Raw genomic sequence first — 24,799 nt, forward strand, 5'->3', positions numbered from 1 at the left:
ACGGTCCCCACTCGGGCACAACGTGCTCGCGACACAAACAAAAGGTGACTGAGGGCTGCCGAGTGTCCTGACCGCCTGTTCTCCTCGCCGAATTCGAACGCGAGACCCCACCCTCGTCCCACAATAATAAAGACCGACAATTACGTACCTCATTAACAGACCGCGGACCTCTTTGCAAAATAAAAAATGTCTGCATCGATTGCGAGAAATAGAAACTACGTTTTGAATGTTATTTCTTCCCGTAATGATTTTAAAAGAGGAGGAATCATATATTGACATTTTCAATTTAAAAATCTGTTTCGTCCACTCAATTTTGCTATAAATGCATAAAAATCCGCAGTCTTTTACTCATTAGAGACCGTGTTTCACGTTTTTTGCGACGCTGCGCACCCGAAATAATCGAACTAGCCTGCGGACTTTATTTTTTCCCATCCTGCACATAAAGCTCCACAGCCTAGCAACTTACGGACTAAGGAAACAATTAGATGTAAGTGATTAAAGAGAGAGAGAGAGAGACAAGAACATGTAAATTCATCGGCGTGTGAGACGAGCAGGCAACGTGCGATTCTTACGGGCCGAGAACGTTGCGATTTATCGCAGTTTTTCCTGTACATCTAACAACCTGTCAGACCTCGCAAAAATTAGAGACAGTACAGTTGATCGAACATGGTGTCATCGTCCTTGAAGTAACCCCTTTTCTACAATAATTTTTAATGCACGATATAAATGATTTTAAACCCTAAACGGTGTACTAAAAATGTGTTCCTTTCACGAACTGTTGTACAAAAATGGAAGAAACTCCCACGGTTGGAACAACCCCCTGTTCCGACCCCTAGTGACTTTTATTCCTACTTCCCCGTGCCCTCGATCAAGGACGTAATTCTTAGCGAGAAACGAGGCTGAGAAATATTTAAATCGGCCTGTCTTTTTGCCGGAGAGCGAGAGATAGCCTGACACAATTTTGACGCAGAGAAAATAGCGTGAACAGGTGAAAGCAAAAGTCAACGGTGTATGAATACTTTTTCCTCGTACCGTATCCAGAATCCTAGTGAATTCCGACGCGATTTGTCGTGCGACAGATCGATAGGTGTACGGTGAAAAACTGCGAGCGATAAAATTGCCTGTTAGATTGGAAACCGCCGACGTAACAACTCGTCGCGCCGATAAATCGCAACGCGTGCGTGGCCCCGTTAAAGGAATAGGTGGCGAACGCTGACAGGTAGCCAGGATTCGAAAACGAGCCTTGTGAAATAAAGGATTCGAGGAACTTTGTGACACGCCGTTGCCGTGTGTACGTGTGGGCTGTCGGCCAGCAGCGTGTTTGGTTTGGTTACTCACGTATGCGCGGCTGTTGGTGCCCGCTGCCCGGCTCCAGGATCCACGATCGGCCCTTCACTCCAGGATTTCACGAGGATCGAGCATTCGACGCGACGATCTCACACTCTCGACAATTTTAACGGTCAGGGTGTGCCCCGAATTTCCATGCAACCAACGGCACCCGTCAAACGTGAACTACTGCTGCCGCCATCTTGACACGAGCGAGTCGAGCGCCGCGCCACGGTCGATCGCCAAATCGAGAGCGCCGCCAAGCGCGGGATTATTCGAACACGCCAAAACTACCAACCTCGATGCATATGCACTGATCTTCACACCAATTCAATTGTTTAACCCTTCACGACATTTTATTAAATGCATCTACACCTTTGCACTAAATAATTAAATTAGAAATTTCTTTCTGTTGTCTTTTAAAAAGTTTTTTTTTCAATTAATACAGGGGAACACAATCATAAGATTTAAGTAAAACTTTCAATGAAATTTGTTTTTAGAACTATTTATCAAAAAAGCATGAAAATTTATAGGGATATTATAACACCGTATCACAGAACAAGAATAAAAGATAAATCTATCTTGCAAATTGCGAAATATTATCGATAAAAAAAAGGACATCGTAACGTCAGTTTCTGTTTTTCTGTCGTCCCATCGCGTTTCACGGTACATATATCGAAATCAAGTGTCACAGACTCAGTGAAATTTTATCGAGAAATTAGACGCGAAAAAATTACAAGATAAATTTCAGTCGTGGTGGGGAAGCTTTCGGAAGTTGCATGGACGAGAAAGTTCGTTAAAAATTGGGTTAAGTAACAATTTCGCATGTTCGGAGAACGTGTTGCGTAATTCTGGTGAGGTTAATAGCGATAGAAACGCAGTGGTCGGGGTTCGCGAATAATTCGCGACGTCCCTGGGTTCGATCGAATCGACGTTTTCGCCAGCGGTAGTAGCTGTCCCTGGGCAGAATGCAACCGCGAGGTGACACGGAGCGACGGACCTAGTTCGCTAAATTTGGACGCACGTGCAATTCTTTTGGTACGTAGTTGTCGAGCGAGTGACACTTCTAGTTCGCGAGCACGTTCGTTTATTTGCATGGTGACGGAACAACCGTGGGAATGAAGCGGAATTTTATTAATCGAGTTTTTCGAACGACTACTTTCAGAACACGTGCGGCTCGGATCGACCACGTGGGCCGCGTGTACCGAACGAGAGAAACAAGCGCCGCTACGTTCGCTGAGTGCATTTAGAAAACCTGTGATATCTTTCTTATCACGACGACGCGATGCGGAAAGAACGAAACTCGCTTTTTCACTGAATGGAAAACAACGCCGAGCCGACATTGCCAACCGTCGAGCGCACGCGTATATCACTCCAAACGGGGTAACCTTATAGGATGATATTGTGAGTGACACGAGGCCGATCAGATAACTCGTGTATTCTTTCGTTTTTTTTTCCCGTCGAGAACACAATTTTTAATGCACGGAGAATGTATGTATTTCAAGCTCACGACAACGCATATCTATGTACTTAGATAAAAGGAAAATATGTGATCTAGTTTATAGTACGACGTCGATTTATAGAAGCTACTTTTAGTAAGTCAATTACACAGGGATATGCACTGTTAACGTGTGCACTGTAGCTAGATTCGCGAAAAGACTGATAGCGTAAGAAAACAGAAGCTGCAATACTCGATCGGTGACGCAACCAACACACAAAGTTATGGCCCAGGACGAACCGGTTGCAAAGAAGCTCAAACATTCCATTATCTCGGACCATGTCTATTCTCCTGAATTTCAGAAACTCTTCTGCGAGCATTGGCATAATTATAAGAGCTTCAAGAAGGATAATCTAGAAGTGATATCGAAACCGTTTAGAATGTGCAAAATTTCAAATTTTCTCTCCAACGAGGATTTAATGGACGAGATAAAGAATGAATTGTTAGATGTGAAGAGTAGACGAAACAGCGTAGACTTGTACCAGTTCGAGCAGACCAACAATCTGGTTTACGTCGACAGCAAGAACCTGAAGTTCTTATACGAAACTTTCCAATGTGATCTGTCAACGTGGATGGAGCAGAACACCAAGATACAGCTCAACAAGAAAATATCCATGGCCAGTTCTTGCTATTCCGACACAGACTACTTGTTGTGTCACGACGACAACATAAGAGACCGAAGGATCGCTTTCATATTATACCTTACCAAGAACTGGACCGTGGAGGATGGCGGAACGTTGGATTTGTTCGACACCGATGAAAATGGGTTGCCCAGAAATGTAGTAAAATCTCTAATACCAGAGTACAATTCCCTAATATTTTTTGAAGTTGTAGATAACTCTTACCATCAAGTAGCCGAAGTGACTTCTCCGGACAAATCCAGATGGAGCATCAACGGTTGGTTTCACGGTCCTTTAAAAGAGAGTACCAAACCTCCACGAGTAGCAACGGAGCCGACCTATGTGGAACCAGTGAACAACCGGGTATCACTGAACAATTGGATAAAAACGTGTTACTTGTACCCTGGAATTGTCAAGGAGGTCCAACAGGATATGGAACAAGAGTCTTTCGCATTTTTGTCATGTTTTCTAAAAGACGATGTCTACGAGAAGCTCGAGACGGACTTATTGTCCGACGCGATCGTTTGGCAGAAGGTCGGTCCAGCAGACATCCGAAATTACGAGGTAGCAAAAGAAGAAAACCTGCCGGAGTTTCTGAAATCGTTCTACAACATGTTCAAGACAATTTCGATGTTCCAATTGCTGAAAGACTACACGGAGTTGGACCTGGTGGCGGAGAAGGAGACCATGAAGCCGAAAATGACAATTGAATTGCAGAGGTGGACCAAGGGCTGCTACACCCTGACATATGATAGATCTGTGATCGCCGAGTCGGCTGTTTCGCCTACCGAGAAGAAATCGAGCAGCGGAAACGTGAACCAAAATTACGAATACATGGAGGACTCGGTAGACACTCCGCGAACCAGTAGAAGTAACAAAGACAGTAGCCAAGATAGTAGAAACGAAGAATCAGGACGCAATAGTTCGGCAAGCAATAAAGAAGATGAAGAGATGAATGATGACGATATACTGAAGCTGACCCCAAAAGGAAAATTCCCTCGCGCAAAGAAGAAAAACTTGTCTCAGCAATCATCGTTGTCGAAATTAGAGAATCTTCCGCCGCAGAAATTAGCAAGGTCACTGGACACCGATGACTCGGACGTATCGGATATCGGAGACTACTTATCGGATCCTCTAGATTGCTCTCTAGAGTGCTCCGATCAAGAGGAGGATATGGACGATACGAGTGGATCCGAACCTGGAGCTCTGGATGTGATCATACAATTTCAGACGAGTCATGTGCCCGAGGAAAACACTATAGACTACGTCGATCCCGGAGAAGAGGAAGGAGCACTTATCCATGTGCCCACGAAGAACAACCATCTGTGTCTGGTGTACAAAAACCAAGACATTTGTCGCGTCCACAAATACGTGAATCATTACTGTACAGGTTACTTCTACAATCTAATTTGTACATATTACGAATAATTCGACTGGCTAGATGGGAATTGTACAATGAATCGTGAGCGAGTATCGTTTGCTCGTCAAATGTAACATAGTATTCGTATTAATAAAAATTGTCAGTATTTATCGCCGGACATTCGAATTGTTTATTTCTACTTCTACCGAAGTCTAATCGGAATTAGAGATGGGATAAATTATATTACAAGTAAAAATTTTATTTAAAGATCCGCATAAAATTAGTGGATCGCAAGTATACTCGATCCCATTTCTAATTGGAACCGTTCTAGGGGAACCGATCAAGGATACTCGTGCTGCTTAAGAAAACCACAGTGCACAAAACATTCTCAGTCGTTTATTGGGTGTCGTACATGGCTATCCCTTAGGAGTACGTTAGCTGGGTGCAGTCCGGGCGCATGCATGGATCAGAGTAACTACTTGGTACGGTGCAACGGAAGCTCGAGAGATACGAGGAGGTACAAACAAAATGGTAAGCTTACGATTTGCCGGAGTTGTTCTGGTCGGTCTCCAGTCGCTGCACTTCTATCCTGGGACGAGACGATCCTTCCTCTTCCTCTTCGCCATGCTTGACGATTTTCGTGGTAACCTGACACGCAAAACACGTCGATGGAGTATAGCAGAGAATCGTGGACTGTTCGCAGATTACTCGGTAGCAATAAAACTACAATTATCATGGCTGCCTCGGCTCGGACTGACCGAGGCGGAAGCCATTAGCGGACACGCCTTCGATTTGTCTTCGTTCCAGATGACTCAAACGTCCGGGTAATCGATTGCTTCCAATTGCACGAAACGTGATACGTCATAATCTCTACAATTAATCTCGGTACAGTTTGTTAATCACCTGAGAGGCGGTAGGTATCCCTGCCATGCGTTTCCTTAGCTCGTTTAGCTGCAGTTCCCTCTGGAAACTCATGTCGCCTTCCTGGGACTCTTCCTGCAGCCCTTCGTTGATCGATTCCGAGGAGAACTCGACCTGCACCCATGGACAGATCGTCGGTGATGCTTGCAAGGAGTTTTTGCTGCCAGGTCGCGAAAGGCGAGGAGAAAGTCGTCGCAGCAGCGAGATCAGTTTCGATCTAAAAGGAACATGTTGCGAATGAATTTTCGATCAAGATTCGAGACGGAGATATCTAAAGTATACTTTGTGCTAGGTGTTTGTAGATGGTCCGAGCCGATGGGTCCGCTTCTGGAAAGCTGCTCCGCGCTTCTGGTGGTGTCCCTCCAATGCAGTTTGTTGATGGACCTTCCTACTCGCCAATCCAGGCTGCCGCTCTGCCGGGATTGGAAGCCTGAAACGCATCTTGCATCAGTCGCGGAATTCTTCACGCGAGACTAGAACTGCCTAGCGGTCAGAATCGAAAGAAAAAGAGTTCTCACTTTGCTCGTTCACGGTCTGACTAACCCTCCAGTCCAACGAGTTGCTACTTCTATTCACGGTATAAATGTTATCACAGGATTTCGTGGCGAGATATGTGGCGTGATGGCGACGTCTCAGCAGCTTCGAGACTGGTCCCAGGCTCCTGAAAAAAACCGACCGGTTAGTTCACCGAATTGGTCGTGTCAAACAAGAGGGTGCAGGGCTGTTACTTTCCTTCGAAGGTCGAAGATTTTGAAGCTTCGAATTTCGAACCTCCGTAGTAAATTATTAGAAGATTCGAAGATCTATCTATTTTGTTCGTGCACTTCAAAGACTTCGAATCCTCGAATAATCAAAATTTCGGAAAAGTAATAGCCCTAGTGGGTAACAGAGCAAGCGTACCTTTTAAACTTCCGAGACTGTTCGATTGGCGGCTTGCTGTCGCAAACCACCAGTTTGACTTCCGGTTCCGGACGGTACGTGCCCACGCGAATGTGACTGTAGCTGCCGCGGACACCGTCCAGGGACCGGAAGTTGCCGCGTTCGTTCGAAGGCACGCGAACCACCTCGATCTTCGGTCTTCCGTCCATCTTCCACTGGCGTCAGTTGACGCGCGACTGCGCTCGTCGATTATAAAAATAGTTAAAAGGAATTTTTACGCCTTCGTTTCTCTCCTCCCGACCCCGTTGTTTCTTCTATCGACTATCGGCTACGCGTCGGACGGTCCACACTTTTTTTTCTCTCTTTCAGAAGCGGCGATTGTCTCGGACGTTCTGAAAATAGTCTCGGCATCCTCCCGGGCCGTTTCTGTCCGGAGTCCTCTCGCCGGCGTGGCACATCATAACGGTCGACTCCTCAGATCGTTTGGCACGCGCTGACATACCGGGTACAATCGCGAGTCCTCTTCGATACAGGAGACACGTGCTCCCGGCACAGCTATTACCGTCTCGTTTCTCTCTCTCGTCGAGGCTGGTCACGTCCATTCATTCGACTAGAATCACGCTCATCCGCTGGCGCAAGATCGTGTCTGACGTTGCACGGATCAACGATTCACCGGGCCTCTTGGAAGCTAGGTAATTGATCACTGCACACGCACGATCGACGGGAATGTCTCTCAGGAACAGAGCGCAGGAGAAACGTACGCGGATGCGGTTTCGATAGAGAAATACGCCTGTTCCGATGGAAAAATGTTCGGCCGGTGTACACCGTGGACAGTCCCGAGGAACCTGTTCGGAGACGTCTGCCGTTGCCTCGAGCTTTTCTCTCTCTTTTTCGCCGCGCGAGTGGTTTCTACAGTTCGTGTGCTCGTTCGTGTGGTTTCACTCGCGACGTATCTCCGGCCTGGATCGCGTCAAGCTGCGAACCGGCGGCCCCAATTTCCTAAATAACGAGCCACATTAACCATTGCGTCGTTTTTCTCTGTCAACGCGCGCGCGACACCCAGATGCTGACCATTCCCGCTCGGGGATTGCGCAACGGTCAATTACTACCGGGAGAACAATGCGCGCGTCAACTTCCGAGACAACCGGTCGCTCGGATCTCCTCGAAAATCTGACACAATCTCTGGTCCGTCGCGCTGCGATCGTTACGAAACTGTGCTACTTGGTAGACACAGGACCCCTGGGGCTTTAGCGTCGCTGCGCCGTTGGAATTTATAGGATTGCAGTGGCAGACCGCAACCCTTGGTAAGGGGATTAGAGGGGCTGGCCGGCCAGTCGTGAACTAGCGTTGCGATCACCTCCTTGGACAGTCTGTCTGACCAGTAACGGCATAGTTACCGAGAGATTGCTACTCCATTATGGTCGAAGCTATCCTGCCACCGATTCGACTCGATCAAACGATCTGTTACCGATCTTATCATTGCATCTCGGTACTGCCAAGCTCGCGGTCCAAGCTTCGCCGTCTAACCCTTTGCGCTCGGAAATATTTTAAAATTTACGTTTGAACTATTTTAATACTATGATTTTCTAAATTTTATGGATATGAAATTCGTATAATACCTCATACGATATCTAAATGCTTAGTAATTGATTAGCAACAATATTTTGAATAATTGTACGGTAACTTTTAGTGGCGCCATTCGAGTGCTAAGGGTTAAACGATCCTCGAGATCGGGCACGACACTAACGAATGGATTTACGACGGTCCTCGAGTTTCACCGTGAAACGCGTATCGTCGCGGAAACTCGTGCTCCTCGCGTGTTAATTTCCTCTCGGAGGAGGATCGCTTTACGCGGCGTTGGATTTACGGCAGCGCGTTTGCAGGGATCTCTTTCCAAGCGCCGGGGACTCGTATTTCGCGGGTAGAAGAGCGTAAAGAAACGAGTTTGCCTGTTCCGTTCGAGAGACCGAACCGCTGCGCCGGGACCGTTCTCTTGTGTTCGCGTGGCTCGCTCACTCGAATTGTCACTGTTCGAAACCCGCGGCGCGGCGCGCGTTTCCACCGATGCGGACACGCTCGAAAGCGTCCGATGGTACGAGCCAGCGCACGGGATACTCCCGGCAATTAAGTCGCTAATTAATTTCGACGAGTGCGCGAGCTCGCGTCGATCCCCGCTCGCGCGCGAGACTATACGGATCTTCATAATTGCAACCGAGCGCCGTCTGTGTTCCGAGACGCATCTTCTAATTAGAAAAGAAAGTGCAGAATAATTTCCGATGCAACGGATTCACTCGCGAGCTCGAACGTCTCCTCACCGCCGAACAAACTGGCTGACCAGTCCCAGGACGAAATGATCTATAAAATCACCGTCGCGTAGGAGATTCAATCTCGTGTTCGTAGCGATGGCTGGTCCATGTATCGCGGTGACAATGTTTTGAGCAGTGTGGCAGGGTCTGTGGTGTAGCTACATTGTTAATTCGTTAGTCCAGTAATTAAAAGTGTAGCGATGGTTACTCGATGTTCTTCCCTGTAGATGTTATATCGCGGGGACAATGTTTTGTGTAACGTTAGTCCACTAATTAAAAGTGTAGCAATGAGCAATGTGGAATATTATTAACTCGTTACTCCAGTACTTAAAAGTTGCGCGTCTGTTTACGCTACTACGAGGGAACTGTTACCACAGTTACGAAACGCCGATCGCGGCACCGGCGTCGTTAATTCGCGCTTCGCGGCGTAGCGTAAGGGTTAATAACTCACTTAATTGGTGTTACCGTGTTTAATTTCATTGAGAATTCGTAACGGTCTCGGGTAGGAATCGAGCGGCTAGAACAACGCGCGGCAAACACACTGGGAGAACGTTTCAGCTGGGTGATCGTGGAACAAAGTAGAATTCAGCGAGGATTCGAGGGAGATTGGAGATATTGCGGGATCATCGATGATCTGGGAAGAGCGACAACCTGTTGACCGGAGGAGACGACTCTCTATCGCCCGTCGATTTGATTCGAGACTCGAACGATCGACTGGTTAACAGGTTAAGGTTGAGGTGTTGCGGGTGAATTATTAATGAGAAGGTTGAGCGTTTCCAGTGACGCGGTGACGAATCGATAGTCGCACGGTCGATGGCGGGAACAGGCAACGATAAGGGTTGTCTCGAGCGGTTTTCTCGCGGTGTTTTCGAGCGTGTTCGCGCGGAGTTGTCCGCGCTCCGCGGCCCGCGGCGATTCACTGTCGGCTTTGAGGTACCCGCCGTGCTGGTCGCGCTTTACGCGCGCACACAGAAGGCCCCCGTGTATCGTATCGTGTCGGCCAGCACACAAAAGGCAGTATCACACATCGGCGGCTTTTTGGAGCGGAGAGAAAAAATCAGTAATTAAAGCACGGACCTGCCTATGGGCGACCGTGCATCGTGTCGTCACGCTTTACCGGCCCCTCGCGACCAGACTAAACATCGTCCCCGCGGGATCGTTTGATCGACAGTTTTCCACCGACACGAACTCGCCTTTCCCTCGGTCGTGAAAACTCGTCCGCGATCAGAGAACCGAGGACCATTCGATTTAATCGTCGGTTCGACGGGAAGAGAGCTGTCGCGGGACGACCGCGGCCCGGCGAGTCGATTTCTCTGCGAGCGTGATCGCGCATCGTTCCGTACGGATTATACGAGGCAACGAGGATCTCTGAAGTCGTCGAACTCCGGTTTCCGTCTTGAAACCGGTCGTGGCCGCGAATTAACAAGCTTTCGAAGCTGTACGGGCTCCGGATGCTATCAACCACCCTTTCCCGTGGCCCTAATACTCGGATTTGCTGGCTCAGCCTCCCGCCGCGCAACAACAGCTTTATTCGACGGAATCTATCGCGGCCAACGACGGCTGATCCGTCATCTAGCAATTTACCTGTTCTTTAGACGATTTAGCTAGCTTCGAGTGTCATCGAAGGTACTGGATAAGAAGTGACAACGTTTTCACGTTTACGGCTGACAAATGAATGTTGTTCGGTTACTGACGATTGAGTAGCAAAAAGGACATTCATTTAACAATGAGAGAACGCTTTAAGGGAACGGAGAACTAGAGGACGGATCAAAGGAGGCGAGGAGCGGATTAATCGCGGGACTGGCTGATCGAGGCGCGAGGAACTGTCATGTCGAGCACGTGCGCGCCGGATGCGTCTAGCCGGTTGTCGCGCCTAGAACGGAATCAACCAGGCTGTGTGTGGCGATCGTCTCGGAATCGTGGGCGAGCGGCGTGGCTGTTGCGACGGGTCGCGCGTGCTCGAGAAGCTTTTATGGAGCTGAGCGTAGCGTGAACAACGTAAATCGTAAAACGGGCGGCGTGAAGCTTGCAAGCGCTACCGTAAGCCCGCGAGGCCGCCCGGGCAGCGTGTTGAATACGTACTACTTGAAAATAGCAACGACACACTTCGCGGTCTGCTGTCCTGACATCGGACAAGCGTCGCCAGTGGTCAGCGGCCGTCGAGAGCGAAGAGTGCCGTCGTTGGAGCCGTGCCAGGATTCCCGAGGACCCTTTGCTCGACACCGTCTCTCCTCTACCGTTGATCCGTACCTTCGATTGTGGGCGTCGTCGCCCTCCAAACACGCAGCCCGAAACCTCGGCAGATTCTCGGCCCGCGCCTCGCCTGTGTTCGCTGATCGCCGTCAAGGGACCAACACCGCGCACACGAATCGGCACCTCGCGTTCCCGCGAACTTCGACGCCCTCTCCACCCTTTACCTCTACTTTTCCCTGACACCTGCAGGAGCGTACGGCAAGATCGCCAGACAGACAGAGACAGGGGCGCCCTTCCGATCCATCCGCTATACTCCCGACAACCGCTCTCCCGCCCCTGACACTCTCTCTCTGTTCGATCGCGACCACCCGCGGGACGCCGACGACTACTGCATCGAGAGATGCGTCGAGGAATTCGCTTTGCTACGACCCGACGCGACGCCAGGCGACGCGACGCCCCTCGCCTTGCCTCTCTCACCTTACCCGCCCGCCCGCCCGCGACCAGACCTGCGCTCTACGCCACTGCATCCTCGCGTTTTGGCAATCTACGCGGGCCTCCTCGCGGGGCTAGTTATCGACCGGGCTTCCTCCGATGTCGCGTTTCAATCGCTACGCGCGGGAACCTGTCGCGACACTTCAACATCGAGCGACTTTCAAGTCGGAGGTTCCACCTTTCTCATTCTTAAAGCGGGTCGGGACCGATTATTAAATGTGTTGGTACCTAATCTATTACTAAACATTTATGTGCGAGATACTATATCGATTTTATATCCATGAAAAAGTAAAGATCATGTAAAATGACATTATTCTCGGTCGGAAGAAAGGTTTGACTTTCGAATTAAAATAGCTCCGATTAAAAAAGTTAATTTCTAAAAGGAATTTCTCGAAACCGATTGTATGGAAATCGATTGGCAAAGAGACTCGATTCTCAGAACGACTCGTATTGCTCGGTTGCTCAATTTCCTGTTGAGGTAACCCCTAGGCTCGGCACGGGAGGGCTACCGGCGAACTCTACCGTCTGTCTGAGGTCTCGAGGCAAAATCGAATCGAGACGTTGCACAAGACGTTGCCTCGCGCCGCGGCAAAGGCGTGACAGGTTGGCGAACCACGTGGCAACCCCACGCGAGCTCGCAACCCGCTGACGAAGATTCTCTTCCATTTACTACCGCGGGAAGACGCTCGACTTTGCATTGTTCCGTTCGAGAACCGATCCAGTGATTCACCGGCGCACGCGATCCATAAATGGTCGGAGCATAGGGACTAGAAATAGAAAATCGATGACCGCGAACCACCGGAATAAGATCGATTTTCTACTCTACGCCGAGAAAGCCAGCACAGAGAACCGTGTGTCGATCGTCATTTATTTGATCTTTATTTCGTATTTGTACACGCCCTCGGCATGCCACATACAATCAATATAATACAGTCCAATGCAGCCAAGGTAGAAGTAAAATACAAAAAATATATATATTTATATATATATTTATATTCTACGTCGATAGTTGTCGTTTATTATTATTATTATTATTATTGTTACCACGATGTTATAACGCTGAATAGTTTATGGATAATAGCTAAGAATATAATACAAAGAAGAGTGCTGGTTACGGTAGGACACGTAATTCGGATTGAACGTGGTGCGGTTTACGAATATTCGTCAGCGTTTTTCCATCTGAGATCGCTAAGAGAAACGGTTCTGCTCGCGTGTTTCTCGATTTTGTCTTCTCACCGCGAAATCAACGTTCGAAATCGCAGCTCCGTCGCGACCACCCGTTTGCGAAACGATTCTTACGAAGAAGAGAAGCGTCGACGATCGTCGTTGACGCTCATAGAAAACAGAGAAAAATAGAAAAACGAAAGGAGCACGCGTTTCACAGACTGCGGACTTTCGACACGCGACGAGCAAACAAACGAAACTGTTCTCGCCGAGGATTACCATTTTGCTCGGCGCGAGCGAGACCGTGCGCGTTATCAGCGCATAAAATCCACAGTCTATTTATAGCGTTTTTACGTACGACTATGCGGACACGCGAATAATTTCGCGTTGATGACCTTGGACACCCTTGGAGAGTTCGAGGAGCCGAACGATACTCTCTCGCGTCGAATATCAGAAGAAAGGGGGTGGAGTTGCGTTAACAGTGGCAGTTTACGATTGAATTGACTAATTTATTGCTATTATTGAATCGCGGGGGAGACACGATGATACTTGCGAAGAACATGAACGGCCACGGCCTCCGACGAGCGAACGAAGGAACGATCGATGATCGCGACACGATCCGGACACGCAAGACCGACCGCTACGTCACGGATCCCCCTTAAATTAAAACACACCGCTTACACAGCCACGCGTTCGATCACCGGCTCGTAGAGCCTTCGATGCAGCGCCGACAGTCAAACGATCGCCGAACGATGCTACCCTAAACGCGTCCGCTGCCACACAGCGATTATACGACAGCTATCCTTTCGTTCTGCTTCAGAATTCCGTGGTTGTTACGAAGAACGTCGCATGTCACATAATCTCACTTTCGAGTTATTGCTGTTTAAAGTTTTGATCACTAATGCTTTCTTTTGAGCCTTTCGAATTTATTTCCACGACTCCTTTTCTGGCAAATACATAAATCCTATACTATAGAGCTCAATTAATGTATAAATTGAAATTTTTTGAAATCGTGACATGCGGCGGTTCTCCTTGCAACCACAGAATTTTCATCCACGATGGCAGCGAACGCGTCGACCGAGTAGCTCGATGGTAGCTCGAAGGAATAGGGAGTGTTAGCGAGAGTGGTGGCGGTCGCTCGTTGCAAGGATCGGAAGAAGAGATGCGGGAAGAGAATTCGTTGAAACTTTCTTTCGAGTTTTCAGAGTGTCTTTATTAGAGCGTAGCTGGTAAGCGTTTTATGGCAGCTTTATGAGGATGACTGGGGGTAGCGACCGTTGTAAAAGTCATCGAAAAGAAATCCTAACCCAACGGTGAAACAACGATAAGACGATAAATCCATAATATTAACGGTAATAGAGTGTAGTGTAGGGATAACTAGGGGATAATTCAACTAAAAAAAAAAACAAAAAAAATAGAAGGAAAAGAGAAGTAGTTTAAAAATCCACCTGTGCTCGGGTGTCCCATTCTCTCTCTTTCTCTCGGTTCGAGAAGCGAAACAAAGGAAAAGAAAAGAATAATGTTCACGGGCGGTAGGAGAAAACGAGTCGGAGAAGAGAGAGAACGAGAGGGGAGTGTGGTAAAGCGGAGAATCGAAGGTGTTCACGATTTTTCTCTCCTTCTCTCTCGTTCGCCGCCTCGCTGACTGGAATAAACGCAACTACGTAACATGTACTCGCGGGCTTACGATAGTTAGGTCTCTCGTCACCTCTCTCTCTCTCTCTCTCTCTCTCTCTCTCTCTCTCTCTCTCTCTCTCTCTCTCTCACTCTCGCTCGCTCTCTCACTTCTCTTCATTTTCCTGGCAATTAATACTATGTCTCGTTACAATTGTTTACGCTAATTCCACCCTCGCTGAACGCTCTGTCTCGCTCTCTCTCTCTCTCTAGGACGCACTCTCTCTCTCTCTCTCTCGCTCACTCGTGACACCCGCGTTCCACCTTCCGCCGTGGGAATTTTCCGTGGCAGGGTGGCCCGCGAACCATGTCGCGAAGAAACAACATAAAATAAAAGAAGAACCGTGTCCGCTGTCGAAACTCCCGTCCGTTTCGTTCGCGACCACCCTGTATGTACACGCGATGATGACTGCCTAGTCGCTTTCGTTTCTCCGTCTCTCCGTTCTCACGAGGAATCTCTTCTTTTTTTTCTTTCTTTCTCTCTCTCTCTATATATATAATATACTTTATAAAATACATTAGTTTACAAACAACGTGGATGAAGTGCCGACGTCCCGCGGAAGTTATCACAGCTCAGGCTCGATCGTGGAACGGCTCGACTAAGAACTCTACCCGGGCGATCTAGTGGAAGAACTCTCTAGCTCGAGGAAAAAGAAAGCTGTTTTTCTCTGCGTGGTTCGCGCCGACTATTCGACAAGTATCGCTGCTAGTTCCCTCAAAACTGGAATCGGCCCGAGAGTCACGTCCGAGGTCTTTTTCAGGCAAGGCAAACCCAGTCGCGCGGCTCGAGATCGCTTCCGCCCCCGTCTACCGCGATTTTCACGCCTCCTCCTTTCCCACGCATGCATTCGTCCCTGCCTTTGCATCAGAGATAGGCGAACTTACGCGCGATCGCTGGGAAACGTGCCTTTTAACCGGGGACGACAATTCAACTCGTCGGTTCTGTAAAATTCTTTCGTCTTGTTATGCCGCATTTTATTTCGCTCGTCCCAGAACAGTCGCCCGGTTGAAAGGTTGACAGGTTTATCCGTTTTGAAATTTCGTCGAGTGCCGAATAAGATGGAATTTATTGATAGAATCTATTAACAGAATTTTCGATACTGGAAGTGACTTGTTAGTTCACAATTGAAATTGTTATTGAAATGATCTATTAGAAATTATGAGATAATCGCCAGTAGGTAATGTACTGACCCTTTGCACTCGAATGGCGACTGTGAGGCGCCAGTAAAAATGACATTATTCAAAACAGTTTTAACATTATCAAATTCGTCTGTATTCTACGAATTGCAAAACGCTCCACCGTTGTATGAGAAAAACAGGTTCACGTTTATATGCCCAATGTATAAAATAAAAATGATCTAGGTTTAAGAAATGTCTTGGTTTTCGAACTAAAATTGGTTCGAGTCCAAAGGGCTAAGTTTGACGTATTCTTCCCAGCTCCGGTGTTTACGATCGCGAGTCAGTGCGAAGAACGAGGAGGTGGAATGGTGGAGAAGGAGGGAAGACAGCGGCCTTTTTTTTGAGCCGTCGAGAGATTTCGCGCCGACTATAGTGGCTAATAAAATACTGTATATCCTTTGACACCTCGTCCGAGAGAGCCGACGGGCTATCATCTCCCCAGCTGTCAGCTTGGTCACGCGGTCGGCAAAATAGTGCTACAAACGCGGTTACAACGAGATCGTATTGCGGAGCTGCGCAACCGAGTGGCAGAGACGTCGATCATCAGAACAATAAGACTATCTTATCGTGCTACATACATATGTACAAAGCCTCCGGTGTATCGGAGGCACCCTTCTTCCTTCGACATCCCCCCCTGCTGAATCCGGAACATGCACTAAACGCGGGAAGCAACGGGAACGCGCGTTGTCGCTCGAGAGCTCAAGGGGACAACAATTTCTCTCTCTCTCTCTCGCACTCTCTCGTCCCACCGTTTGAAATCGTTTTAAATAAATAACGTCTCTACTGGTCTGGTTACCGATGCGATTTAGAACACGTCTATAATATATATATCTATCTATATATTTATATATATGTGGTATCGGGAATATTCGGGCACCCGGTATATAGTTTTAAGACATAGATTTTTAGGTGTACCTTTGTGGGACGTTCACGCGGCAAGGGCCGGGAAAAAAGCCATAAAAAGGAAAGCGACATTGACCAGCGTTGGATTGCGAGCGACGACGGGCCTCCGGCCCATTGAACATATTCGAAAAGTATGGATGGGTCAAGCGTGGAGAAAACTGCGTTTTCTTTCGTTTCCGAGAGGGATCAGTTAGAGGAAGGGAAGTCGTAGTCTGAGAAATAATAACAGGAAATCTGATAATGAACGGAAATCGCAGCAATCCAAGTCTGTCTTCCGTGGCATACCCTGTGTACCAGCCTCGGAGATTTTTGAGGTCGGTTGGATAGCGGGCACGGAAGACCGATACCTCGAACTAATTTGTTGCCGAGTGGCAAAACACAAGAATTTTTCTGAAAAGGCACATTCATCCGGAATGTAAAGATGCAGTGAAAGCTGATTTAGATGTACTCGTCGAAATCCCACATCAGAACGTGATATTGTTGATGAGTATCACGCAGACGGATGACCACGGGCTTGTCTCCATTTTCGAATCAGTCGATTGCACCCTGTACCATTACATACACGAGCAGGGTGAACGGATATCGATACAGAGCATAGCGAAATACGTAGGAAGACTGTCCGATGCTTTAAGACATTCCCATGTTGTCGTTGGAAAGTTGAGGGTAGGAAGTCGAGAGTATGGAACTGAATAGTCGTTGTTATTAATTTAGTAATCAGTAGTTTAGTTGTGAACTGTTATCTTTTATTCGCGCAACTATCGTAAACTTAGTCCTATATTTCCTTTTTCCACAAATAAATTATTAATTGTACGTGTTACCACATATATACTCTGGGAAGATGATGTATAGTGCACGTTCCGGATGTATCTACAATGAGGCAAGATCCCGTCAACGAAATACCCTTTTCTTCTCTATCCGTCAGACACCGGCTGAGACTATCACACATGCTACGCGTCTTCCCAGTTTGCCCTCGCGGTCGCGCGTCGATACCGAAACACGAAGAACGTACAAAGAATTCCGAACGGGTGGCTGCATGATTTGCAAAAATATTTCTCGACTATCACCTACATCTTGCACATTTTAATCTTTTACGTTTATCCATTTCTGTTTCTCTTCGTCGTAATTTTTTTCCCCAAATATACTAACGGTTTGTTAACGATCGTTTCATTTTTTTTTTCGGGTGGGATAGTGAGGGGCTAATGTCTTCGGGAGTTAAAACGGTAACTGTCGCCTCGCGCGGCGGCGATTGGATGGTACAACTCTGTTACTCTAGCGGATAGATCTAGATAGAACTTATTCTCTCTCTCTTTCTCTCTCTCTGTGTCATACTTTCTATCTCATGCTCTCTCTCTCTCGCTCTCTGTTACTCTCGAACGGAATCGTCGATGAAATGGAAATCAATATATATATAATATATATATCGGACTAAATCGCGTCGCGAAGCGTCGCTGGAACGTCTCGTGTCTGCCCGTGACTCGTGTCGGGGGACGTTGAGAGCGAAACGAAACTGCTCCGTCGTCGTTTTGCTCGCCGCAGACCGAAGGGGAAAAGAAAAAACACTGTCCGGGCCGTTGCAGCGACGTTCTTCTTCTAGCTTCCTCTCTCACGTTCGGACCCGGCACTCGTCGACAACGTACCGACTCGTAACGGGATAATAAATCTGATAAACGAGAATTAACGAGTCGTTACAACGTCAAGATGTTCTCGGACCACATTCTCTTGCGAGCCCTCGCCCTCTCGCGTCCCTACGTATCCCTGGAAACAAGCAGAACGGTCGTACTGCAATTAAACATGTCCAGATTACACCTCTTGACCAGACTGCGATTTTTATCCCAACCTGCAACGGCACACCGGGATCTCGCGAACCGTTATCAAATTTTCTCTGCGCTAATGTGACATTTATACACCGTGTTTTGTGCAATCATTGTATCTCGTTGTCTCGAACTAGATTACACAGAAAGATAGTGTACCTTTGCAGGATAAAAATCGCAGTTTTCTAAAGGGGTTCGCAGAAGCCTTCTCTTAAGCAATGCTCACACTGAAGCAACCGAATAAACTTCACTCGATCTTGCTTCAGCGTGGACACCGGCTGAATAACATTTGAGGAAGTAAAGGGATGATCGTTACCTGAGACTGACCTTCTCCATCAGCATGGACAGCCGCCCTTCCGAGTGGTTGGCAGGAAGTAAGGACTTGAGGAGTTCGCTGACGAGGGCCTCGGTCATCCCTGGCGAGTTGCGCTCCGCCGTTTCGAACGCGCTGCGCAGCTCCTCTATCGCGCCTCCGTTCTTGCTAATGCTGCTTCCGCCCTCGCCGTTATTGTCTCTTGTCGAATATTGATGCTTCCGTTGAAGCTGGGACAAATAAGGAGGAACAAAAGGTACATCCATCTTATCTTTCCGGCGCTATTGCCGCGCAGGGCTGCCGCTCGCTGCGGGCATTGGATCGCGAAGGAGTTGAAAAGATTAGACCTCGGGGCGACTGTACCGAAGCCTAACCTTTTACGCTTCTACCGGCCGTTGACTTATCCGGAATAGTTCCCCGCGGCGTTCTCGATCAGAGAGGATATTTACCTCGGAAAGGAGGGGTAAGACGACACCGGAGAGGATCGCGCTTCGCGGGTGCTTCAGATCCTGTGAGCTCCTGGGTCTCTGCTTGTTCTCCGCTGGCCTGTGGTCCGCCCTCCTCAATTCATAAGCATTGACCTCCTCTCTGTCCCATTTATCTCTGTCCCCTCTGTCCCTGGTCTCGACCCTGTCCCTACTGTCTCTGCTGTCTCTGCTATCTCTGCTGTCTCTGCTGTCCCTTCTCTCTATGATCTCGCGGATCTTCTTCAGCCTCGTCGAGGAGTCTCTGTCGAAGTCCCTGTAGTCGCGGTCGTCCCGCTTCTCTCGTGTGTCCACTGGCGGGGGTGGCGCAGCCTCGTGCGGTCGGGACTGGAAAACACGATTAACGTTACAGAGATTCGATATCGATGCTCTAACCACTCGGTCATTTCCACAGAGCCTCCAACGATAGAGCAACTCTGTCCCCACGGCTTTGCGATGCGGTCTGATAAGCCCACGCGGCAAAGACGAAGCCTGTTATCTCGAAGACTAAGCGGCAGAAGACTACGATCTCTCTAATAATGGCTACCGGCCGATGGCTGAGCGACTACCGGAAAGGTTTAAGCTCCCAAAGCTGGCTGGGCCGGGTTTAATCGCGGTTTCGCGGGACTAGCAGCTTACCGGCGTGTGTTTCGCTTGGCCATCGCGGACAGAGTCCGTCGACTCGCTTCTGTAATGGTTCAACGTCGAGTCCTTAGGTGGGGACCTCGACGCTCCGTTCGCCTGCGGCTTAGTCTGCTGATTATGGTTGGTCGTGTGTGTTAGGGTCAACGAGGCTGGTTGCTCGTCCAGCGGCAGCATGGGCACCACAGGGCCCTTCATCCCGTGGGGACCTTTCACCGTCATTATCCAGGGCTCGTCCATGTCGCTGTCCTGCTTCGATTCCTCCCTGGAAGAAAAACTGATTTGAATCCTCTCTTCGATATAGGTCACCCGTACCGGGAGTGTTATAGGGCGCAGCGCGCTGGCACTCACGAGTCCGAATTTTCGCTCTCCGTCTCGGATTCCTCGCTGCGCTGGGACTTCCACTTTTTGTACCGGTCTATCAGGTCGATCAGGTACGAGTTCTTCTTCGCCTTCCTGATGAACTGGAACTTGAGCAGCTCTTTCGCCGTTGGCCTCTGCACCGGACGGAACAACGATTGTTACATACGATACGGAAAGAACGCAGGACAGAGGTCGTCCTTATCTCACCGACAATCGTTTCGTCCGCGAAATTCGATATCGATAGAAGATCGTCGAACCGATCGTCGACGAGGATAGACGCTCTAGACCCGAGCTGAGTAGCGACAACGACAGGACAGGGATTAACGGAGCGATACAAGCACGTAGCCGGATGGAGGATCGACTCACGTTCTCAGGGTCCTTGTTCAAACAGGCCTCGACGAACTCCTTGAACTGCTTCGTGTAATTTCCGGTTAGCTGCGGGGGATTGTTCTTCGGTATGAGGAAGAGCACCCTCATGGGATGCAGCTCGCTGTTCGGCGGTTCTCCCTTGGCCAATTCGATCGCCGTGATGCCCAGCGACCAAATGTCAGCCTGCGGAACAACCCGTTCTACGGTTAACTGACGGCGGGGTGCTAATCGGACGCTAACGACTGCGCGACCTCTTCGCGAGCATTCTGTTAGGTACCATCCTATGCACCAGCATAGAGAAATTGGTGACAGTAACGTTAAATGAGCGATAAATACATCTTCAAGCTGAAGGCTAGAGTGAAAAGACTGAAAACTGATTTTCCAGCACGAGCAAATATGTTCTGGTAAAAATTGCTGGACTGTGACAGTGATCGGGAGAAGACGAATTAGGTTCCCGAAGAGTCGGATCGATATGGACCAACGCGGCGCAGTACATACGAAGGTTAAATCTCCGTGTCCAAAGTAAAGTTTTCAAATTAAATCAGCCGCGTCACGTGACTCGATTGGAGCAAACAGCGGTCTCGGAATTGCACGGCTAAAAAACAGCCAGTGCTTCTGGGAAACGACGGTCTTATTGGAACAGCGTAATTACCTTCGAATCGTAGGCGGACTGTTTGATCACTTCCGGCGCCATCCAGAACGGCGTTCCGACGAAAGTGTTTCGTTTGCTGGTCGTGTTGGTCAACTGTCCGGCCACACCGAAGTCAGCCAGTTTCACGTCGCCCATCTCGCTCAGCAGAACGTTCGCCGCTTTTAAAACGAAAGCAAACAATCAGTACGAGCGTCGCGAATCTTTGCCGGAAGCTAACGAATCAAAGGCTGCGGATGTTGGCGTCGATTCAGACGGCTATTTTCAAAGAGCCGGAGGAGCTCGGTAATTGGAGACCTTTGTGCAAAAACCGGGAAAGTACAGATTTTGAAGGTGGCTCGATTCTTGCAGCGAGATATGAGATATTTTGCGAAATGTTCAGGCCTGTGCGAAGCTGAAAAATTCGGCAATTTTACTAGAAACCGAACTGGCCTGACTTTTGCACGCCTCGACGAGCGTTGGCGATCAAGAGATCGTCCGGTCCGAGGGACGCTAACGATTTCTCTATACATTTAATCACGCGGGAGGCTCACCTTTAATATCGCGATGGAGCTTCCGCTCGCTGTGAAGATAATCCAGCCCTTTGAGCACCTCGCGCAATATCACCGCGATATGCATTTCCTCGAAGCTGCCAGCCTTCATCAAGTCCAGGGCCGAGCCGCCACCCAAGTACTCCATAATAATCCATAGTTTCGTGCCCTGCAAACAGAACGAGAAAGATTCCCGTTTATACGTGGCATCCGCAAAACGCTTTGTCTGGGAACTTCGCCGCGAAATTGCGCCGGCTATAATCTTCCCCCTGACTTTTCCCGCCGATCTCGAAAACGTACCGCCTCCGAGATGGCTAATGAAAATGAACCTTCCCGAGAGGCTAATTAACGACAATAGACAATCCTGCTGTCGTAACGCGACCCGATCCCTCTCGGACAGAAAGAGAGACGGTCGACGACCCAGCTTGACCCGGCTTTGGTTATTTTCAGAGAACACTGCGTATCGGTTGTTTCTCGCAAAATTACGTTTGCCGTCCGTAAACGGCGCGACCTCGCCGGCAACCATCAATCTTTGTTGCCGTAATAACCGCGCCAACGTAGACCGCACCTTCGCCGATAATTATATATCCGACATCGATGTCCAACTCGCCGCGCTGCCGGCCTTACGCACCGGCAATAACGCACACGCCTCAATTATTCGAACGCCAATGGACAGAGACGATTAATTTCAGACACGGTTCGAATCGAGATAGAAGATTGATTAATTCTATTATCGCCGGAGCCCCGTGTGGATACTGTAAAGATTTTAATGGAAGAAGCTGCCGGTTGCTCTGAATAGCCTTTCCCTTTCCTTAGACCTCTTTCGGGTCACCAGTTTAGCTGAGAACCCTTGCAGGTCTGTTTACAACAGGCCTGGCCAACCCAAATGGTTTCACAGGCCTCTTTGATGACGCGTAATGTTACAGCGGGTAAACATGCTTTTAAAAAATTTAATGGGAATGCAAAATGAATAGAACTTTATTGTTATACTATGATTCAATATAATTAACTCTCGAGTCTTAATTAATGAGACATTCTTTCACTTAATTTTTGGATTAAGATTTAGAAGTGGATTTAAACTGGATTAAGTGATTTAGAAAACCACTGTGCTAGAATCGATCAACAGCAGAAACTAAAAAGGTCGATCAATCGCTTTGGTCTATGAACAGCTCGTACGCCTCCGAGAATATGGAATATGAATTCCATGGCGACACTTTGTGCTCCCCTATTGTTGTAATCGTTATGCAAAGTGAAAAGATACGAGAAACGGCTGATCGCGCGAGACTGTCGCGAGGAAAGTGGATTTTAGGCGTTAAACCAGGCGGAAGAACGAGGGGAAAACGAAAGGGAACGTCTTGGGGGAGCCTGGATCACCTCTCGATCATGTATCAGCCGTCAGGATGGACGCGAGGTTGACAGGTACCGGCAGTTTATGGGGTATAATTTTCACGTGGCTAGCACGGAGTGTTCCGGTTGTCTAGTGTGTTCGGTATTCATGGCGCGGGGTCGAGCGTGTATGGTCGGCCATAAAATGGCACCATTTATCATCGTGGTACGGTCAGAAGGCGCGACGCTGCGCGGCGCGGCGTTTATTCTCATGTAGATCCCTTGCTCGTCGACGTAGGTGGCCAGGCGATGCTCGCGGAGGGTTCGTTCAACCCGGTTTTCAACCAGGCCACTTCTGCAGACTGAACCAGGGGTTGCTAAATCATTCCCCTATCCAGCAGACACTTCTTCCCTCTCTTCGAGAGGCGGGAACGGGTCGGTCGCAGTAAACGCGCGAGAGAGCCACCCAGAGAAAAGCATTACGACGCTTTTCTTGGATTTCGCTCAGCCGACGTTGTCGCTCTTGTTCCTTCCTTTTTACGACGAGAGAAATCTCGCTCGGATGCCACTGAGAAAATACGCGAGCACCGCCGTATCGCGCCCACGGCCCGCGGAAAAATTACCAGAGTGCTGCAGCGCCGTCTCGGTGGTCGCGAAAAAGCGTCTACGGATCCCGCTGCCGATTAAATTTCACTCTCGCCCGAGAACGCCAGCTTAGAAGATCTTCTCCACCGATCGAACGCTGGAGGGAATTCGTCGCGAATCCTCTCCGAAACTCGCGAGCCGGAAGTTTACGCGTCGCTGTCTCGATACCCGGTACCTTCCTCGAGCAATCGCAATGGCATCCGCACGAAGTTGCAACGTTTTTCGGGTATCCGAAACCGAGGAATTTCGTCGTCAGCCCGTGGCACCGTGAACCGGAAACCCGCGAAACGCGACCTTTAAATGTTTCCCTCTGACTTTTTTTTCGGAGGGCGAGAAGAATGGGGTCTCTTCTTTGGGGTTGGCGAGCGCCGCGAGGCGGTTTTAATTAAGGAAGACAAACAGACACGGCGGGAATAATTACTCGCGGTTCTAATAAGCGGATACCGGTCTCGAAATAAAACGAAACGGTTCTGCGAGCAGCGCCGGCTTCGCGACGCAACTAGGGTTTGCAATCCCGCGGGGTAGATGTGGGATTTATTTCAATCCCACTAAGGACTTGGTTCTTTAATCTAATATGTATTTAACACTAGTACTACCAGGCCAGTCAAAATGACTGGCTTTATAATTTCATTTTAAAATTCCTACTTCATGTTACATTCTTTTCCCGCAATAATGTAATGACTTTTACAGCGATAACTAGAGGAGTAATATAATGAATCTTATTTTTGTTTAATTTCTTCAGAATCAAAATAATTTTGTATCATGGCCGCGTATACCAATGCCAGTCATTTTGACTGGTATTTCTGTAAGTAGGAAAGTATTCAAAAATTTGTTTACCGAACCCGAAATCGTTTCTTAGATATTTAGATAGATTTATTGATGTTTTGCCAACGTCTTATTTTGGCGCCACAACATAAACATAAACTTAGCTTATCGATGTTGTTTCACGCGGTCATTTTGTGTATCATAGCCGTTGGAATAGGACCTAATTTTATACAGAGTGTCCCGAATTTAAATGGCAAAACTTCAGGAGCGTGTAGGGAATCGAAAAACTACGATAAAAAGTCTTTTAGAGATTTGCTCGTTTTTGCTTCGTCTTGGAAAAAATCGCAAAAAAAGATACAAAACAAGTTTTTATCTATTCAATGTAGATATTGTTCAAATCGCATGGT

General features: G+C 48.4%; 3 protein-coding genes across 15 annotated transcripts in view; 1 reads left to right on the forward strand and 2 right to left on the reverse strand.

Moving 5' to 3' along the window:
- LOC143211262 (uncharacterized) overlaps positions 1 to 11,582 on the reverse strand; it is a 38,261-nt gene extending 26,679 nt beyond the window's left edge. Inside the window, exons 1-6 of one of the 5 annotated variants that reach the window (XM_076428755.1) lie at positions 10,993 to 11,582; positions 6,626 to 7,603; positions 6,244 to 6,386; positions 6,008 to 6,155; positions 5,708 to 5,942; positions 5,346 to 5,452 (exon numbers count right to left, since the gene is read on the reverse strand). In XM_076428755.1, the coding sequence (XP_076284870.1) occupies positions 5,346 to 5,452; positions 5,708 to 5,942; positions 6,008 to 6,155; positions 6,244 to 6,386; positions 6,626 to 6,813 (821 nt within the window). In that variant the 5' untranslated portion in view covers positions 6,814 to 7,603; positions 10,993 to 11,582. The other 4 variants (XM_076428754.1, XM_076428751.1, XM_076428756.1 and 1 more) reach the window with 4 other exon arrangements.
- On the forward strand, positions 1,328 to 5,072 carry Sud1 (Prolyl 3-hydroxylase sud1). Its single transcript, XM_076428778.1, has 2 exons — positions 1,328 to 2,364; positions 2,492 to 5,072. The coding sequence occupies exon 2, from the start codon at positions 3,049 to 3,051 to the stop codon at positions 4,870 to 4,872; it is 1,824 nt and encodes a 607-aa protein (XP_076284893.1). The 5' UTR covers positions 1,328 to 2,364; positions 2,492 to 3,048; the 3' UTR covers positions 4,873 to 5,072.
- Positions 11,583 to 14,110: 2,528 nt separating the features above from the next.
- The window catches only part of Gckiii (Germinal centre kinase III), a 93,395-nt gene continuing 82,706 nt past the window's right edge, over positions 14,111 to 24,799 (reverse strand). For 7 of the 9 annotated variants that reach the window (XM_076428767.1, XM_076428775.1, XM_076428771.1 and 4 more), the window contains 8 exons: positions 21,660 to 21,825; positions 21,130 to 21,287; positions 20,475 to 20,660; positions 20,097 to 20,242; positions 19,743 to 20,010; positions 19,089 to 19,451; positions 18,654 to 18,869; positions 14,111 to 18,270 (listed from right to left, as the gene is read on the reverse strand). In XM_076428767.1, the coding sequence (XP_076284882.1) occupies positions 18,190 to 18,270; positions 18,654 to 18,869; positions 19,089 to 19,451; positions 19,743 to 20,010; positions 20,097 to 20,242; positions 20,475 to 20,660; positions 21,130 to 21,287; positions 21,660 to 21,825 (1,584 nt within the window). In that variant the 3' untranslated portion in view covers positions 14,111 to 18,189. Of the gene's footprint in view, positions 18,271 to 18,642; positions 18,870 to 19,088; positions 19,452 to 19,742; positions 20,011 to 20,096; positions 20,243 to 20,474; positions 20,661 to 21,129; positions 21,288 to 21,659; positions 21,826 to 24,799 lie in introns of all 9 variants that reach the window. The other 2 variants (XM_076428768.1, XM_076428772.1) reach the window with 1 other exon arrangement.

The sequence above is a fragment of the Lasioglossum baleicum genome, chromosome 8 (assembly GCF_051020765.1).
Source record: "Lasioglossum baleicum chromosome 8, iyLasBale1, whole genome shotgun sequence".
NCBI classification, from domain to species: domain Eukaryota; kingdom Metazoa; phylum Arthropoda; class Insecta; order Hymenoptera; family Halictidae; genus Lasioglossum; species Lasioglossum baleicum.

Bases quoted from the DNA above. Each gene is read 5' to 3' on its own strand.
- Sud1 (XM_076428778.1), top strand. From the start codon at position 3,049: ATGGCCCAGGACGAACCGGTTGCAAAGAAGCTCAAACATTCCATTATC.